At 38.9% G+C, this 18734-nt stretch overlaps 2 protein-coding genes across 2 annotated transcripts in view; one reads left to right on the top strand and one right to left on the bottom strand.

The window, feature by feature from the left end:
• LOC125073547 overlaps positions 1-8507 on the bottom strand; it is a 102763-nt gene extending 94256 nt beyond the window's left edge. The window contains exon 1 of the mRNA XM_047684407.1: positions 8136-8507. Within this exon, the coding sequence (XP_047540363.1) occupies positions 8136-8486 (351 nt within the window). The 5' untranslated portion in view covers positions 8487-8507. The remainder of the gene's footprint in view (positions 1-8135) is intronic.
• Positions 1-18734, top strand: part of LOC125073445 — a 244942-nt gene that overhangs the window by 59433 nt on the left and 166775 nt on the right. The window lies entirely within an intron of this gene.

Consider the following 18734-nt stretch of genomic DNA (forward strand, 5'->3'; position numbering starts at 1 on the left):
TTTGAAGACACTTTCTTCTTGGGAGCGCTCCCTTGGTCTTCCCACATCTGAAGAACACAGCCAAGGGTGGTATTATAGGAGAAAGATAATAGCCCGTTACAATAGCTAACTTTTTAAGCGTGGCGCACTCACAATGCACACGCTACCGCGGCTCACACGAGAAGGGAAGTACGTCATACTTCAACATTATACCACGGACAAAATTATTGACGTTTCAATATATGCATAAAACCTAAATACGCTACACATATGCTATGAAATTAATCAAGTTTTAAGTTTAATTAAATGATTAATTAATAATGAAGGAATGTTAATTATTATTTTATTAATGTATGTATTTATTATTTATAAAAATAACATTCAATGGACGTTCAATTCCAGTCTGTTTGCGAGAACTGCTATCCAAAAAAAAATATGCTGTGTATAAGATATTGTACAATTTTTTGTGAAAGCCTTTTTGTCAAGGGATTATTAAGGGTTACTTTACTTGATAGTAGAGCTTGATGCAAGATCACCAGAGTGATCCAGCTCATCACATATTCTAAAGACAAATAACAATAATCACTATTGTTCTGGTCAGAAGGATGTAGAGTTATAAGAGTAGAGTCAATAAAGTTTTTTTTTTTTAATATTAATTAACTTAAACAGGACACTAGCGTTACGCACATTCCGCCATGATGATTATTAGAGAGGGAGAACAATATCATATTTTTGTCTCTTATATTACATTTTCTATGATATTCCATTCCGTTTAAAGTGGTCAATAACAATTTGACCTATAAGCTACTAGCTAAAGGTCAATCTCAACATTATCGAATAAATGTATTTAGTAATTTTATACATGCAAAATTAACTATTTTTGAAAATTTGTTTAGTCAAAAACACAGAACCGATCGAAATAAAGTAATTTTACCTAATTTGACATATTAATTACACGGGAAAACTTTTGTTTATAAAAACTCTTCAGTTGATAGACCACGTGGCATTGGTAATTGAGTTAAATTCCACCGAAGCGCTACTAAATTTGAAGAGAAAATGTTTTATTTACAACACGCATGTAAGGAAGAAAGAAATTTCATAAGAACCCTCATAGACAACATAATCAAACATTATGAACTTATGAGAGCTTTCGGTCCAAAGGTCGTTTGTCTCGTATTGAAAATCTTTTTATCAAATAATATTATATCTAAATTCCACACAAGCTTTTATATAAGATATTAATATTAAAGACGATAATCACACATACTATATTATTAATCAATTTGACATGCGTAACATAGCGACCAAATGCGTGACCGGTTTATTTCATCCGGATAATTCAAATTTCAACCCGGATATCCGGACTTGAACGTGACTTCACTCTGTAATTGAAAACCGCCCCGTGAATAACCCATTCCAACTTACTCAATACTAAATGTGCAAGTACACCCGGATAATTAGAATGCCGTCTCACATTAATCCGGGTAAGATTGCCGCGAAATTAAAAAAAAAAAACGTCTCACGATACTCTCGCCGGATGTGAGAACGAAATTTATGTTTATTAAAATAATTTATAATTAATGAATAAAGACAAGATATTTAAAAATAAATTTATTCGTCATATATATGTATATATATATATATATATATATATATAGCAGCGAAGTATATAAGCAGCGCCGGATTACACCAAGCGCCCAGGGCGGCAAAATTTCCTGAAGCAGCAAAATTAAACTTCAATCTCATCATTGTTTCATAAATTTCTGCTGAATGAATTATTTTATACATTTTAAAATTCGAACTTTATTTTCTTTATTAGCATTAGCAGCCCGTAAATGGCCCACTGCTGGGATAAAGGCCTCCTCTCCTTTGAGGAGAAGGTTTGGAGCATATCCCAACACGGTGCTCCAATGCGGGTTGGCGGAATACACATGTGGCAGAATTTCGTTGAAATTAGTCACATGCAGGTTTCTTCACGATGTTTTCCTTCACCGCCGAGCACGAGATGAATTATAAACACAAATTAAGCACATGAAATTTCAGTGGTGCCTGCCTGGGTTTGAACCCGAAATTATCGTTTAAGATGCACTCGTTCTAACCACTCGGCCATCTCGACTCTTACTGGGCCATCTCGACTCTTTTATTATTTTCTTTATACAATATTTCAATGATGGCATTTACAGTGCACATGGAGGCCCTAATACACATAAGGGATTAAGTAACGGCAGCAGAGAGGTGGCATGACGGTATAAGAGAGTTAAGGCGTTTTCCGTTAAGGCATAAAAGTCGGTCTTACACCCAAGGCGCGACAAAGGAGGTTCTACATAACACGGTCAGTTAAAACTACTAAACTCAAAAAAAATAATAAAATTAAAATCAAAATATTCATAAAAGCAGTCATGTTAAAGTTTTGTATTCAATTTAAAGCTACCACATTCTTAATAATATTACCAAAGGCATAAACAACCTATATATATATATACATATATATAGTGGTCGAGTAGTGTGTACACCGGTTTTCATGGGTACGCTCCGAGGTCCTGGGTTCGATTCCCGACCGAGTCGATGTAGAAAAAGTTCATTAGTTTTCTATGTTGTCTTGGGTCTGGGTGTTTGTGGTACCGTCGTTACTTCTGATTTTCCATAACACAAGTGCTTTAGCTACTCACATTGGGATCAGAGTAATGTATGTGATGTTGTCCAATATTTATTTATTTATTTATTAAATCAAAAAAAAAAACGGGCTGTATGAAAATATTTTCGCTACCTCCTATATACCTCCGCTATATACAGATATATTTTGATAAAATTTCATAATCTTAATTATGAGATTTCAAAATTCGTTTTGTCGCTATTTAGGGAATTTCGGGTATTTCATATCGTGTGCTCTACTGACGAAAACAAAAATGTTTTCTGTAAATATGACCAGCTGAAATTTTACGAATTATTTTATGTTATATGAACTTGGTAGGGCTTTGCGTAAATCTGTCTAGGTAGGCTACAATGGACATAACATCTTAGTTCCCAAGGCTGCTGGCGCTGGTAATATGTGAAACTATTAATATATCTTACAGTACTAATATCAATTGACAGTGGTGACCCCTTATCATAAATATTCACTGAACCCAAATAAAGCTTTTGATAATCGTTGAGCGCTTAGCAATTCAAAGAAAATTAATATTCATATATAATTTTGAGGAAATTTTAATGATAAATAACTTAATCTTGAAACTTTAGTATCAAAGGGATTAATAATAATGATTATTCAATAAAATTAAAGTTTTTTTTTTAGAACGTTTTAAAAATGTTGGTCTCTTATTGCCAGCACAAATAAAGTAAAATGTTAATTTAAAAAAATGTGGCCCTTTTGTTTGTCCAAAAAAAAGTATAGGTAGACTAGCAAGTGAGTGATGGTAAGTGGTCGACACTCCTAGATATATTGGCACGAAAGGAAACTGACGTCATGAAGTCCATTATCATGTACATCATTGTATCGAAAATGCATGTGTATAGCTTTCAGCTTTCGTGATAGTTTTAGTTTTATGTGCTTAATGTACCAAATAACATTATATAGAACATATATCAAAAACATTAACAAATAACAAATAAAAAAAAAAAAACTTAAACAATCCGAATAAAATCCGACTACAATTTTCCTCGACGACAATAAATCAGCTAGGATAAAAGTATTCTTATTAAAATAACCGGGGGACACCTGGATTTCAATTCTCGGTAACCGGATTTGATTCTGACCGCCTTTTACTTAGTTCCCATTATAACGTCATAATGGCAAATTGAATAAATATGTTTCTTGTTAGGCTTTGTGCAAGCCCATTTGTTTAAATATCACCCACCATACACCCACAACTACAGTTACAAGTATTTTTTTTTTTATAAAATAGGTAGATGTGGACTGAGCAATGGAATACCTGATGGTAAGCGGTCGCTACCGTATATAGTCTACCTACTTAAGTATGTTTAAGATTATTTTGCTGTTCTTTTAACACCCAACGCAAAAGAGGGATGTCATATTTTCAACGCTTGTATCTGTTTGCTTATTTAACCTCGTAACTCCGAAACGGATGAACCCAATTTGATACATTTATTATATTTGAAATGTGACTTGATCGAGAGTAACAAGGAATAAAAGAAAATCCGTAGAAATTTATGATTGTAAGATCTTTTCTAGTTGTTGAAAGGATGTGTATGGATCCTACTGGTCTGCTCCATAAACATACAAAAAAGATATGGCGTCAAAATCAAAATATACTTTATTCAAGTAGGCTTTAATAAGCACTTTTGAATAGTCATTATACAAACTATATTAAGTAAAGCTACCACCGGTTCGGAATGTAGATTCTACCGAGAAGAACCGCCAAGAAACTCAGTAGTTACTCTTTTTCAACATCTAAAAATACAGTCATGTTAGTTAAATACAATTATATATGTATGTTATATATCCTGCCTGGAAGTTAAACTCATTTGATTTGATACATTTCTATAGAAGATATTTTGAAGGATGGGGGGGGGGTGTTAACTATTAAATTAAAGTTTTATTACGTATTATATAAATAAAACATATCTAAAAGTCAATTCATAAAAATATATATATATATTATAACAATTATACATAATTACTGAAATGCGAGATCTTTCCTCTTGTTGTCATTAAGATAGTTCCTACATTTCAAGGTAATTTTAAAACTCCTAATTTTACCGAGCAACGCGTTAAGTTTATGTTTGTAGTTGACATTTCCCAAAGGTCGAAGGCAAAAGGCTACCCTGTAAAATTTACATAGGTATCACACTAACGTATGTTTAAAGTTAGAACTTTCAGGAATAAGATGTTAAATAATTCAGCTGTTGGTAAATTCACAAAAGAGCCGAGATGACCTTATACCCTTCCTCACCACTAGGTGAGGAAGAGTAAATCTTAACAGAAGATGGATATTTCAAACCCCAGCATCCTTCTGAATTTTGATATGCTTAATTTGTGTTTATAATTCATATCGTGCTCGGTGGTGAAGGAAAACATCGTGAGGAAACCTGCACGTGTCATGAAAATCAGAAACGATAATTGGAGCAACGTAGCTGAATAACCTTCACGACAAAAGTCCTTACTATTGTAACAATTACAGGCTTTACTTTAGTTTTCTTAATACTTTGTATTTAAGTAATGGATAACTAGTCGGAAAGATAAGGAGCGAAAATCGACCTAAGCTTTATACTAACAAAACATGTACAGAATCTAAAATATTTTTAGATACTTTTGGGTTTGATATAATCATAAATACCGTGACTTATATGAAGCTTTTTATTTTTCACGATGTCTCAACCAACATTCACATTTTCTTTTATTTCTTAACACTGTATATTATGTCACAAGTACTGAGCAAACGTACAAATATATTTGTTAATATGATATATGAGTTTCTACGCCGATTCGATTATGGTGAAACTGGCGAGATATGCGTGATGATACGTCAGCGAAGACCAAACCAAACAGTAGGATTTTTTATTTGTACCTTTGTCCTCCAATTTTAACATTTTACTTGGTGATAAAGCTTTATGCAAGTCCTTCTGGATAGCTACCACCCACTAATCAGATATTCTCTACTTTTGAGTAGTATTGATAGATATACTAATATATAATCACAGGCACAAGGGACATAACATCTTAGTTCCCAAGGTTGGTGGCGCATAGGTGATGTTAGGATGGGTTAATATTTCTTACAGCGCCATTGTCTATGGTCGGTGGTGACCACTTACCATCAGGTGGCCCATATGCTCGTCCACCAACCAATGCCTTAAAAAAAACTATTGATTGAGCCAGTGTCTACAAGCACAATTGACGTGACTACTTAGTTAAAGTGCAACATATCAGTACCTAGCTGTGCTCGGTACTTCGCTCGCTCGTATATATTTTATACATACAACACATTTATACACATTACACACTCGCACGAAAATAAAACAGCTCGACAGCAGTTTTTCTTCTTCCTTAACTTACAAACGCCGTTATTTCAAGGTAGGCTTAAATCTTATTATTTCTGATAAAATATAGTCAATGTTACATTTGTATAAAGCTTTTAAAATATTTGACGTTGTAAAAGCTTTTTACGTCATAAAAATCATGATTTTGCATGCTTACATTGACCGCCATGAAATTCTCACGACTAAGACGAAAACAGTTGGGTATAAATCTATATTCCAAAGGAGGAGATACATAAGGAAGGAGAACATACGTTATTTACATATTCCATGTGAATTGCTAATAGCTCTTTGATATTATGCTCTACAAATGGTTCTTGATTAATATATCCTAGGTATTATAATATGCTATTCCATTCATAGATCGATTCACACAGAAAGTCGCGGTATTATGTTTAACGAATTAAATAAATTAAAAAAAAAAACAAATGTAATTTAATTTTTTCCTGTCTTTATTCAGAATCGGCTCACGCACACTAAGACACGTAGACGTATAAGCACGAGCTTCACTCACTCATACTAATATACGCAGATAATTATTTAACGGTGAGGGTTGCTCCCTCATGAGCGATGAGATCTTTAAATATTTACACCTTAATTTTATTTCCAAAGACATTTTCTTAAACGAACCCGTATTGAATGTCATAGATCATTTTAGATCTCGACCAATGAATTATAGTTGTAGTTAGTTGTCTATATTTATGTCTTCTGCCATTAGAAGACCTATACATGTAATTCAGTTAGGATGGTGCATACTAAAATATTTTCATGAAATTTACATAATATCAAGTCTGTTTACCGGAGAACATCACTAATAAAATAAGACTACTAAGCAAGGGTTAAAAAAAATGTGGGTTAATCTCTATTGTTATTGCAATTAGGGCCAATTTCGCTTGCAAGGATTTAATAGGATTTTGAAATTCCCGCTCCAGGATTATTTCGAAAACAATTTTACCAAAAACCCTTAAGCCTTTTTTTTTTTTTTTTTTTTTTTTTTTTTTTTTTTTTTTTTTTTTTTTTTTTTTTTTTTTTTTTTTTTTTTTTTTTTTTTTTTTTTTTTTTTTTTTTTTTCGCTGGAAAAACGCGTTACGCGTTTCCCCCACGTGGAAGTGGGGGGGTATGTGGGACTCGCCGGTGCCCAAGATGTTAGCGGCACACCGGAATACCCACTAAAAAACCAGCGGTACCCTCTCCGTCTCATCGGTAGGCGCCACGGGATCGCTTTCGCATACTACCGTGACGCCCTGACGGTCGGCCCACCTATGCGGGCCTCCAATTCCTAGGGGGGATTCCCGGGGTACTGAGAACCCTCCTAGCTCCTGTGGCGCCTATTGAGGCGGGGGGAGAAGGTGCGCGTAGCGTTGTTTCCTCCTCCCCGGTCTTCTTCGGCGGATCGGGTCTGCAGCAGCGTCCACCTCCCGCTCCCGTTCCGCTGCCTCCTTCTGCGACATAACGTTTTCGCAGAAGGAGCGCATTTCTGACCAGCACGCCTCGCTACCGAGCATTGCGTTGATGACGCTCGGCAGCGAGAGGTCTCCGCCCAAAGACGCCACCAGGGAATGCCTCTGGGGCCCCCACGCAGCACACTCAGTCAGGGTGTGGTACGCCGTGTCCACTGACGCGCCACACTGATGGCAGGAGGGTGATACCTCCCGCCGCGCTATCCCGTGCAGGTACTTACCGAAGCATCCGTGCCCGGTAAGTACCTGCGTCATCCTGAACGTGAGCGTGCCACGCTTTCTCTTGACCCAGCGACTCAAGTGGGGACGAACCGCCTCCACTGTCGCCAGGCCTGCCGTGGGTGACCCCAGATCCTCCTCCCATCGGGCGATCAGGGCTTGCTGGGCTATGGCCCTGATCCGCCCGACCTCCGCCAACCCTGGACGGTCGCCGCCGTTCCTCGCCTCCGCCCGGTACCGGTACACCTCTGCGAGCACCTCCGCTTGGAGTTCCCAAGGTGGATCACCCGCGAGAAGTGTCGCCGCAGTCCATGACACCGTACGGTACCCTCTTATACCTCTCACTGCTATGACCCTCTGCGGTTTCCGCAAGAGGGCCCGATTGCCAGCGGTGAGGGCGTCTATCCAAATCGGGGCACCGTACAGCGCCATTGACCTCACTACACCGGCATATAGTCGCCGACATAGCGATCCCGGCCCTCCCACATTTGGTAGGAGGCGTCCCAGGGCGGCAGCGGCGTTGATGAGCTTCGGCCCGAGTTGAGCGAAATGCTGCCTGAAGCTCCATCGTCCGTCCAGGATCAGGCCCAGGTACTTCATCTGGGCCTGCACCTTGATCACCGTCCCCTGGACGGTGATACTTGCCCCTCGAGGGGGTCCCCTTCGTGGACCGTGGAAAAGGAGAGCCTCCGTTTTCGAAATGGAGACCCTCAGGCCCAGCGCTTCCATCCGGTCCACGGTGAGAGCAGTTCCGACTTCAGCCAAGCGGGCTGCGTCCCCAAAATCTCGCCCTGTCGCCGTGATGAGGGTGTCGTCCGCGTAACAGAGCACCCCCATCCCGGGAAGGACGGGAGCTCTCAAGAGCCAATCGAAACTAACGTTCCACAGGATTGGGCCGAGAACCGACCCCTGTGGAACGCCGCAGCCTACCCGATGCCGGAATAGCTCCCCATTGACCCCCACCCAGAGGACCTCCCGGTCCTGGAGGTACGCTTCCAACAGTCTCCTCAGATAGGTCGGCACCCCGTGGTATAGAAGTGCCTCCCTGATCGTCTCGAATGGAAGACTGTTAAAGGCGTTCGTCACATCGAGTGACACCGCCAGGACGACTTGCCCCCGGGCCACCGCTTCTGTCGTCCGAGTCTTCAGGGCGTCCAGGGCGTCGACTGTTGATCGGCCTGCCCTGAACCCATACTGGGCCTCTGAAAGACCCGGACCGACCTCCTCAAGGTGCTGAACAAGACGGGCTGCGAGGACCTTTTCGAAAAGTTTGGCCGTCTCGTTCAGCAGCACTATTGGCCTGTACGCCGAAGGGGAATTCATCGGCCGACCTTCCTTCGGCAATAGCACCAACTTCCCCTCCTTCCAAGGCTTCGGAAACTGCCCGCTGCAAAGACATTCGTCGAACAACTCCCGAAGCCTTGCACCTAGGTATTCCAGAGCGTCGCACAAAACACGCCCTGGAACCCCATCTGGACCCGGCGCCGTGTTCTTGGTTTTCAAGTGGCCGAGGGCCATCTCCATCTCCCGCTCCGTGATCAGTGGTGGAGCCACTGCGTCTTCTATCACGGAGCGAGGGGCCATCTGCGGAGGGACGTGCTCGCCTGGATGGGGGAAGAGTTCCCCAACTAGGCGCAGAAGAAGATCCGGCGGCAGTGTCTCCGTGACGGGGGCGCTTTGGTTGCGGAACTTTCCACGCACACCACGGTACGGGCGCCCCCACGGGTCTCGGTTGAGGCCCGCCAGAAGCTCCTCCCTGGCCCTCTCCTTGGCCTTACTTATTGCCAACTGCAGATCTTTTTTCAGTTGACGATAAGCGGCCAGCAACTGTCCCTCCAGTTCCGCGTCGAGGCCGTTGTGTCTTCGACAGCGGACGTAGGCCCTCCGCGCCCGGCAACACGTCGCCCGAAGGTCAGCGATTTCGAGCGACCACCAGTAGACATGCCGGCGCGGAACCTTGCGCCGGGTCCGAGGCATAGCCGCATCGCAGACCTCCTTGAGGGAACTGCTCATGCGACCCGCCAGCTCCTCCGCGTTGGCGCCCTCCCTTCTCCCTGCGGAAACCCACCGCTGCACGATGGCAGCCTCCTTGACCAGCTCTCGATCGACCTGGCCGAGAGACCACCTCGGCAGCGTGGTCGGCACCCTCTGGGGTTCCGCCGGCCTGCGAGAGGTGGAGATCTCAAATCGGATGTAGCGGTGATCCGATAGAGTCTCCACCTCCTCCTCTACTCTCCAGTTCTGCACTCTGCGAGCCACTACAGGGGTAGCGAACGATACGTCCACCACAGAACCCCCCTGTTGGCGCACGCAGGTGTGAACCTGCCCCTTGTTGAGGAGGGACAGATTGGAGAGTAGGGCCCACACTTGTACGGCCCTCCCTCGCGGATTCGTGGCAGGGTTGCCCCAGGCACGCGATTTTGCGTTTAGGTCGCCGAGAAGTATTGTCTGTTTCGACGACTGCCTGGCCACCGCAGATCTGACCGAACCGAGATAGATCTCGAACTCAGCCAAACTTCGGTTCGGGGAGAAGTATGCTCCGATTACCACGTACTCCCCCCACCCCACCACTACGTAGCCTGAGCCCCTCTCAATGAGTGAAAGGGGTGGACCTATTCCGCTTCTCGTGAGGACCGCCACGGTGCCGTCCACGTCCCCTAACCAATGAGTTAAGGGCGGAACGTAATAGGGCTCGCAGGCCACAGCCAGGTTGATCCCCCACTCCACCATGGACTGCAGCAGTAGGTCCTGAGCCCCGGCGCAGTGGTTGAGATTCGTCTGAAGGAAGCTGAAGTCTACGCTCATACTGACATTGCAGCTTCCTCCTCGGCCTGGCGCCGTCCCACGTTGGCGGTGGTCTGGTTATCTCGGACCACCTTACCTTTCGTGATGGGGGGGTTACACTCCCTCGAAGGCCTCCTCGTTCCGCACTGAATAAAAAAAAAAAAAAAAAAAAAAAAAAAAAAAAAAAAAAAAAAAAAAAAAAAAAAAAAAAAAAAAAAAAAAAAAAAAAAAAAAAAAAAAAAAAAAAAAAAACCAAAACCCTTAAGCCTAATTTTATGGGCATTTTTTTTTTAATGATTTTAATTAAATGAAATGCTGGCAATAAAGCCCCCATTAGACCACAAATTTGTTCGTGGAATTTATATTTATGGTGATGTTTCAAAATCCTCAGCAGTTGATCATATTCCTCTTCTTTTTGTTCACTCATGGCAGAGTGGTCGTGGTCATAGAGCATCTGATATGTTGGTTGCATCTTTTGCGAGGCTTCTATATCTCTCTGTACGCCCTGCATGTATATTTATTGAAGGATCACTTCGTAGACGATTCAATAATATTTGCCATTGTTGTGTGTGTTCAGCGGCAAGAACTACTTTTCCTCGTTCTGAAGAGTTTTTGTTCCGTTTTTGTATAATATTGGTAAGTGCATCTGTTAATTGGCCACCTGATGGTAAGTAATCATCACCGACCATAGATATTGTCGCTGTAAGAATTATTAATCATTACATACATCGCCAATGCGCCACCAATTTTGGGAACTAAGGCGTTATGGCATTACCCTGCAACTAAGATATTATGCCATAAGCCGCGTAACCGATATGACTTGGATACCTTCAATAAAAGATCCTATAAATTTCTTAAGCCGGCAACACACTTTACGCCCCTGGTGTTGCAGATGAACATGGGTGGTTGTATCTTTCCGTGAGGTATCTCAATAAAAATAACATAAACTCACCCTTTCAACGATAACCTAACATATATGGTTTGCCTTTGTCACCACCAAGTACATCAAAGACTCGGTCCCGATCGAACGGTAATTCTTATATTTTTCCAAAATTTATCGTTTCATTGTTCTCATTTGTTATTCCACGGGTCCCGCTCAAGTTTGATTAAATCGCAGTAGGACACTCGTTTTAAATAACCTTTGTATTTTTTAGAAACCTAATTTCCCTTAAGGATTTGCTCATTGCTCCCTCTCTTTGTGCTTTTTTATTATAACGTTGATCAAGAATAAAATAACATCGTCTATTATACGAAGTTTCCGTGACTGTTTTTGTCATGACATTGTCATAAAATAATTATTTTTACGGATTATTTTTTTTTGAGAATTGTAGAAAAAATTTTCACCTAAAAAGACACTGGCACAGTAAAAAGTACGAATTAAGTCGAACTTAAAATTTTGCCATTGATATTTTTTGGACTTCTATAAGTCTTGGAGTCTATAAGTTGACAGTGTATACTGCCGTATGTTAAGCCATCCTGTGGCTGTATGTCCTACACAGCTTGCTAATCTCTCGAGAGTAGCCGAATGGACTTTTTTTCTGACCTAGTTAGTTAGTTTTGTATAGTGTAAGTAATGCGACATGACAAATTAAATGACGCTTTAAGAGCACCTTAAATAAATCTCTTTTAATTTCCAAACCTTGATTTATTAAAGCTTTTCTTAGTCAACAATATTGTGTGTGTTTAGATTTGCTATTCTGTAAGAACATATTTGAGCGATGATGTTATGTTAAAAAGTGGTAAGCGACTGTAATAATTACATTTTTACATTACATTAACAGTCTGTAGATTTCCTAATGCTGGGCTAAGGCCTCCTCTCCTTTTAAGGAGAAGGTCTTGAAACATATTCCACCACGCTGCACCAATGCGGTGGTGGAATACACATGTGGCAGAATTTCGTTGAAATTAGACACATGCAGGTTCCCTCACGATGTTTTCCTTACCGCCGAGCACGAGATGAATTATAAACACCTATTAAGCACATGAAAATTCAGTGGTGCTTGCCTGGGTTTGAACTCGAAATCATCGGTTAAGATGCACGCATTCTAACTACTGGACCATCTCGGCTTTATAATTATTATTATCAAATCATACACGCATCAACATACCGTATCAACGTAATTCCGTTTTCACGAGTGAGATACGAAGTGATTTCTCACGGAATACCGCTGCAGCTAAATATTAACATTGTGTTTACAATTACCCATCTTACGTTCAGCGCTGAAGGAAAACTTCGTAAGGAAATCTGCATATGACGGACTAAAAGTGTTTATAAACCAAACCGCCATTAGCAGCGTTAGAGAATGAGCGCCGAAACATTCTCCCTTAGAGAAATGGATCATTTATAAGCATTATTTTGTTATTTCAAGAATTAACAAGTAAATAATAAATAATCCAATAAGATACTTTTGCATTGCAATCAAATTCTTGATACAGTAAACTTGGTTTAAAACCGAACTTTTCCGCTGATTCGCATATTAATAAACCTTCCTTTGTTCTCAAAATTTAAATGTACAGACAGCAAAAACAATTAGAATAATTACATTTTGTAATTTACTAAAATAAATCATTGCTATGAAATTCAAACTTTAAATTGTACTCCAATCACGCTCCAAGATGTTTTGTTTCGAAATTTGAAAACAATAGAATTTTCGTTTGAACAAATAATTATTTTATTATGCTAACCGTGCAAAACGTTCCCTTTGATTTGACATTATAAACAAGCACAGCTTAGTTAACAAGTTTAGTCTGTAAAATGATTGAAATTCAGTCGCAGCTGCGGTACGAGGCGAAAGAATAAATTTACGAAGTTTTAAGTATCCCTCTTCCTTAAATATTTTATTAGAATACAAAGAGCTTGCTTTATTCCGGCAGTTTCGTACAAGCGTGATGGTTCAAGGTCGAATTTTCTCGAAACTGTAAGAATAAACTGCACTAAAAAGTTTTGCGGATCGGATCCATGCAAATTACGGTTACGTGTGATATAAGGATAAGAAGCAAAACTGGACAGGAATAGTCCACTTATAAACTGAACTTTAGAAGGTACATTGTGCAAGCCCGTCTGGGTAGGAACCATCCACGCTTCAATACTTACTAAAACAGCGATACTTATTGTTGTTGTGTTCCGGTTTGGAAGGTAAAGGAAGCCAGTGTAACTACAGGCACAGAGGATATAAAATCTTGACTCTCAAGGTTACTAGCGCATTAGTGTGATGCCAGCGACGATGTCTGTGGACAGTGACCACTTACCATCAGGTAGACTATTTGCCCGTCCTACCTATTTCTAGCATGTTATCACTTCACGTATGTGTGGACGAAGATCACGTGTCAGTCCTGACTTGGCTGAGAGCCAGTTTGGCTGATAAGAGGAATTTTTAACGTTAGAAACATACATATACGTCCGGTCTTCGAATAGGTGATGGCCCGAGGTGGCGTATCTTTGTCGATGAGTCTCATCACCGTCAACGCGTTTAACACGAATTGTTGATTCGATCGATCACAGATCGTTCACCCAAGAGCCTAGAGTTTGAAAGTTGGCAATGAACACTATGTCTTAAATCCCAGTTGTGTCTTGATTAATTTGGCGCACTTGTAATATCGGTTACAATATATGTAGCGGGATTCCTTAAGGAATGGCTACCAGTTAGTTAAAATAAGCTATCAAGTAATGAGTTCCACATAAATACCCCTCTCTTCCCCCGACACACTATAAAGATGGCAATTATCTTTACCATTAACGAGTTTTCTTCGATAAAACCAAATCTCTTAATTAAATTTTAAGTCTTCTGTAATTACGTACGGAAGAGAAATTAATGTACGGTGATGATATTGAAATGTAATGTAATTTAGTCTTTATTTTGATAGTGATAGGATTCAAATGAATTCATTGATAGGCCGTGTGTACAACAGGCTTAAAAATAAATTAGGAAATAGGCCGTGTCTCTCGAAGTAGGCCCTGAAGGGTGATTCAGTGAGTTTATTAGTTATTTGGATATCGAACTTACAATGAGAATTTTCGATTAAAGCTTTATTAGTCGAATTTTGGATAACAGAAATGAATTAACGGTATTATATTACGGTAAGTCATGGCTTTGTCGATAAACTATTATGTTTAAACTGACATTTTGCAGTGATCTTTCGGCAATAGAATATTTAAAGATATTTCAATTCTAAGTTTCACCCTCACCACCTAGATGTCCGAAAATCCACAACAGCGCGATTTTTAAGACATTTTCTGCCTCGCACAACCACTCTATGAAACCTGCTTTCGCCTGCGGTTTTTCCGAACCGATACGACTTGGGTACCTTCAAGAAAAGAGCGTACTCTTTCCTTAAAGGCTGGCAACGCATCTGCAAGACCCCCGGTGTTACAGATGTCCATGGGCGGTGGTAGTCACTTTCTACCAGGTGATATCTCGTAATTTCTAAACAAATATAGCTGTTTATAATAATTTATATTAATTTCAATTATTATTATTAAAATTTATAATATAAAAGATAATGATAATCGATATTAACTTTTACATACGAGATGGCCCAGTGGTTAGAAAGCGTGCAAATAAACAGATGATTGCGGGTTCAAACCCAGGCTACTAAATTTTCATGTGCTTAATTTGTGTTATAATTCATCTCGTGCTCGGCGGTGAGGGAAATATCGTGAGGAAACCAGCATGTGTCTAATTTCAACGAAATTCGGCCACATTTGTATCTACCAACCCGCTTTAGATCAGCGTGTTGGAATGATCCAAACCTTCTCCTCAAAGCGAGAATAGGCCTTACATATATTATAGGAAATTTACAAGCTGTTAATGTATGTATACATCACATTAAACCGTATGTGCTGAAAGGAGACACAGAGAAAGAGAGGTAAGTTCATCTAGAGGGGGTTCAACGCTTTTTCCTGTGTGATGGTTTCAGTTCACACTACTGTAATTAGCATAAAAGAACTTCGTTCCAATAAAACAAGTCGATACTATAAGCCTAGATAACAATATTGATTTCTGAAGGCTATAAAGGCAATAGCAACACCACATTACAAAGCAGAAAGAGCAAAACCTCTCAAAGTTGGTGACATTTTGATTGAAGTGGCGAGCGGCCATTACCCGCTCGGGACGGATATCCGGACCGCTATAAAGATACCCAGAACAGAGGGTGGTCAGACTGAAGTGCGGCTTATCAGTAGCAATTTTCACAGATGTGATACCTACAGTTTTTTTTTTTCGTGTGCTATTTTTATTCGTTATCTCAGAAAACGTTCAAAAATTTTCAACTGAGAATAACCAAAAAGTTTTTTGATGACTTTTTATAACGTACAATAGAAATAAAACGATTTTTCACGAATATAAAAAATTGTATTGTCCGTCTGAGATATTGATTTTCCGAGCTACTGGTATGATTTTATGGCAAGGAATAAATGTAATCTATATCAAATTAAAAAAAAAAAAAACTTTGATTTCGACTTATGAAGTTTGTATTTCAAATAATTGAGTTAGCATATTTTAATTAATCTGTGGAGAGTATTACGCAAAGGCATTTGTAGGCTATTTGTACGTATTTTCCATTATTTTACCTAAAGTACTACCAGATAAAAGACTTTATGGGTGAAAAAAAAAACATAGAATATTAATTGAGACTTAATAATTAATAAAAAGTATGAAGTAAGTATTTATTGAGATAAATATTATTAATTTAATTGTATTTAATTAACATTTTAATTTAAATGCGATTAAGAATCTATACTAACATTATAAATGTGAAAGTAACTCTGTCTGGCTGTCTGTCTGTCACTCTTTCACTATCAAACAAATGAACCGAATTTAATGAAATTAGATATGAAGCAAACTTGAACTACAAGGAGACATGCCACGAGCCACGGGCGACAACTAGTAACTAAACCTTGTTGGTCCTTCTCGGTAGAATTCCGAACCGGTTTTACTAAGAATATTTTGATATCAAGTTATACGGACACATATTCACTAACATAAATATATACAGTGTAAACTACGATTACTAGACTGAACAGTGAAACATAGTATATATATTATAGATAAATCAAAATATATTTTATTAAATATAATTAAGAGTTTTGGAAAAATCTTCATTGTGAAAAAAAAATTTTGAAAAATTTATTTAAAAAAAAATTACTCCATTTTCAAATTAAACATTACATAAGAATAGCTCCGGTACGTTTTACAAGAGCCATTACGAGTACGTTCCCTGCGAAGCGTTTATCCGGACTGCTATAAAGATGTCGGGTCTGGTCAAGTTGAGGGGCGTTTTATCAGCTTCCAAATGCTCTATGTTCTGCTATTTCAAGGATACCGTTTTGAAATTTTCGTTTCAGCTTCACTTATACGAATTTGTTTTTGACTGAATATTAATTTCGATATATGATCTTGAATTAATCTTTTGAAAAACTAAACATATCCTTAGAATTTATGAGATGACTTCGCAGAATAAGCTTTAGGTTATTCTTATAGAGAAATAGTCGTTAATAACAATGGAAAATATAAGCTTATCATCTCATTTTCTTTCCAGTGAACTTACCAACAAAAAGAATCATTTTGCCTCAATTTCTTGTCAAATGGAACACCTAATTTTATGTGGTCACCATCGTCTATAGACGAAATATGGTGTTAGAAATATTAACCATTCCTTACATAGCTAATGCGCCGCCAAACTTGGGAACTAATACGTTAATCCTTTCACCCTTCACCAAAACCGTTGCACAACCAATATCACCAAAAGGTGATCAATTTATAAAACATATTCAAAATATTATCCAATTTCATTTACTCAGATACTTTTATAAATAAAAATGCATGTTATCGTGCAGAACGAACACAAGTGTGCGTTATATACCATTCATCTGATTGCGATGAAATTTACGTGTGTGTTTGTGCGCATAGAGGTTTCGAACGACGTCAACATCAACAGTAAGTGAGGCAAGTCGTATAAGACAATTGCAAGAAATAAAGAAACTGCACTGTATTGTAAATAATAATAATTGACTAAAGATTAAAAATAATTCAGTTATTCTTCAATTGAATTCAATTTGTTTATTATTAAAAGACTTCAGACTGTTTTATATGTACTGTATGAAGTTGGTGGTAAGTCCGACGTATCTGCTATATTTCACTTTTACTTGGTAGTGAGTGAGCCAGCGTAATAAGGCACAAGGGACATCATATCTTAGTTCCCAAGATCGATGGCGCGTTGACAATCAGTTGGTATCTAGGGACAAAGGATCACGTACGGTCAGTCATTACAGAATCTATCTTCCTTAATATGAAACGGAATTTAATTATAATGAAACACAATTTATACTTACAAATATTATTCACTTGGTGGTAGAACTTTGGCCTATCACGATAGGTACCATCAACCAAAACCAGTGGCGGTGATATTTTTAAATCTCTAAGGACTCATTATTTGGTATTAATTTCAACTTTATACGTTTCCGTTTTCCTGAGAAAATGGTTTTGGCGGACTGACACACAGACGGACAACGAAGTGATTTTATAAGGTTTCCTTTTATCCTTTAGAGGCACGGAACCCTGAAAAGGATATAAATATATGGTAAAGGATAGTAAGGCGTTACAAAACGATACACAATTAAACCGCAACGAACACTTGAGTACATATTGATTGATTAAAAATGTATACAAAATGGGTCTTCGCTTAAAAAAAAAATTAACATTTATGGAGAAATAGGTGTTTTATATTGATATATTGCTGATGTCTCTGTACGTACATTACAATTTATTTGTGCCTGTTCTATAGTTTCCAATATTGGTTTACGTGATTACTCCACCATTTAAGTTCACAACACGTAAGCACGCAGTTATATGTAGCTCAAAACCTCTCTCTATAGACTAGCAGTCTAACGCAAAATCAATTATTAAAATCGGATTCCAGAGCTTAGATTGTTCAACTATAAGAGTTCTTTGTGATGCAAAAATACGATCAGAGATATCATCATGAGCAAAATACTCCAGGCCAATTTCGATTTCGATGGCTATCCCTTCTTTATTCTACGTAGGATTAAAGAGCTAATCAAGTATAATTGATATGCTTTAAATAAAACAATAAACATTTATATTTTCTTATAAATAAATTGCAATGTTGTTCTAGATCTAGTTAAGGCTGAATATGCAGCTTACAAAACCAATATTGACACATGAATATTACAAAACTCCGCCATCGTAAAAAAAGGTCCATGTTTCGACACAAAAGGTAGTTCGATTTGAAAGGATGAAAACAAAAGGAATAGCTTTATTTCGAATCGGACACGTATCGAAA

The sequence above is a fragment of the Vanessa atalanta genome, chromosome 24 (assembly GCF_905147765.1).
Source record: "Vanessa atalanta chromosome 24, ilVanAtal1.2, whole genome shotgun sequence".
Taxonomy (NCBI): Eukaryota; Metazoa; Arthropoda; class Insecta; order Lepidoptera; family Nymphalidae; genus Vanessa; species Vanessa atalanta.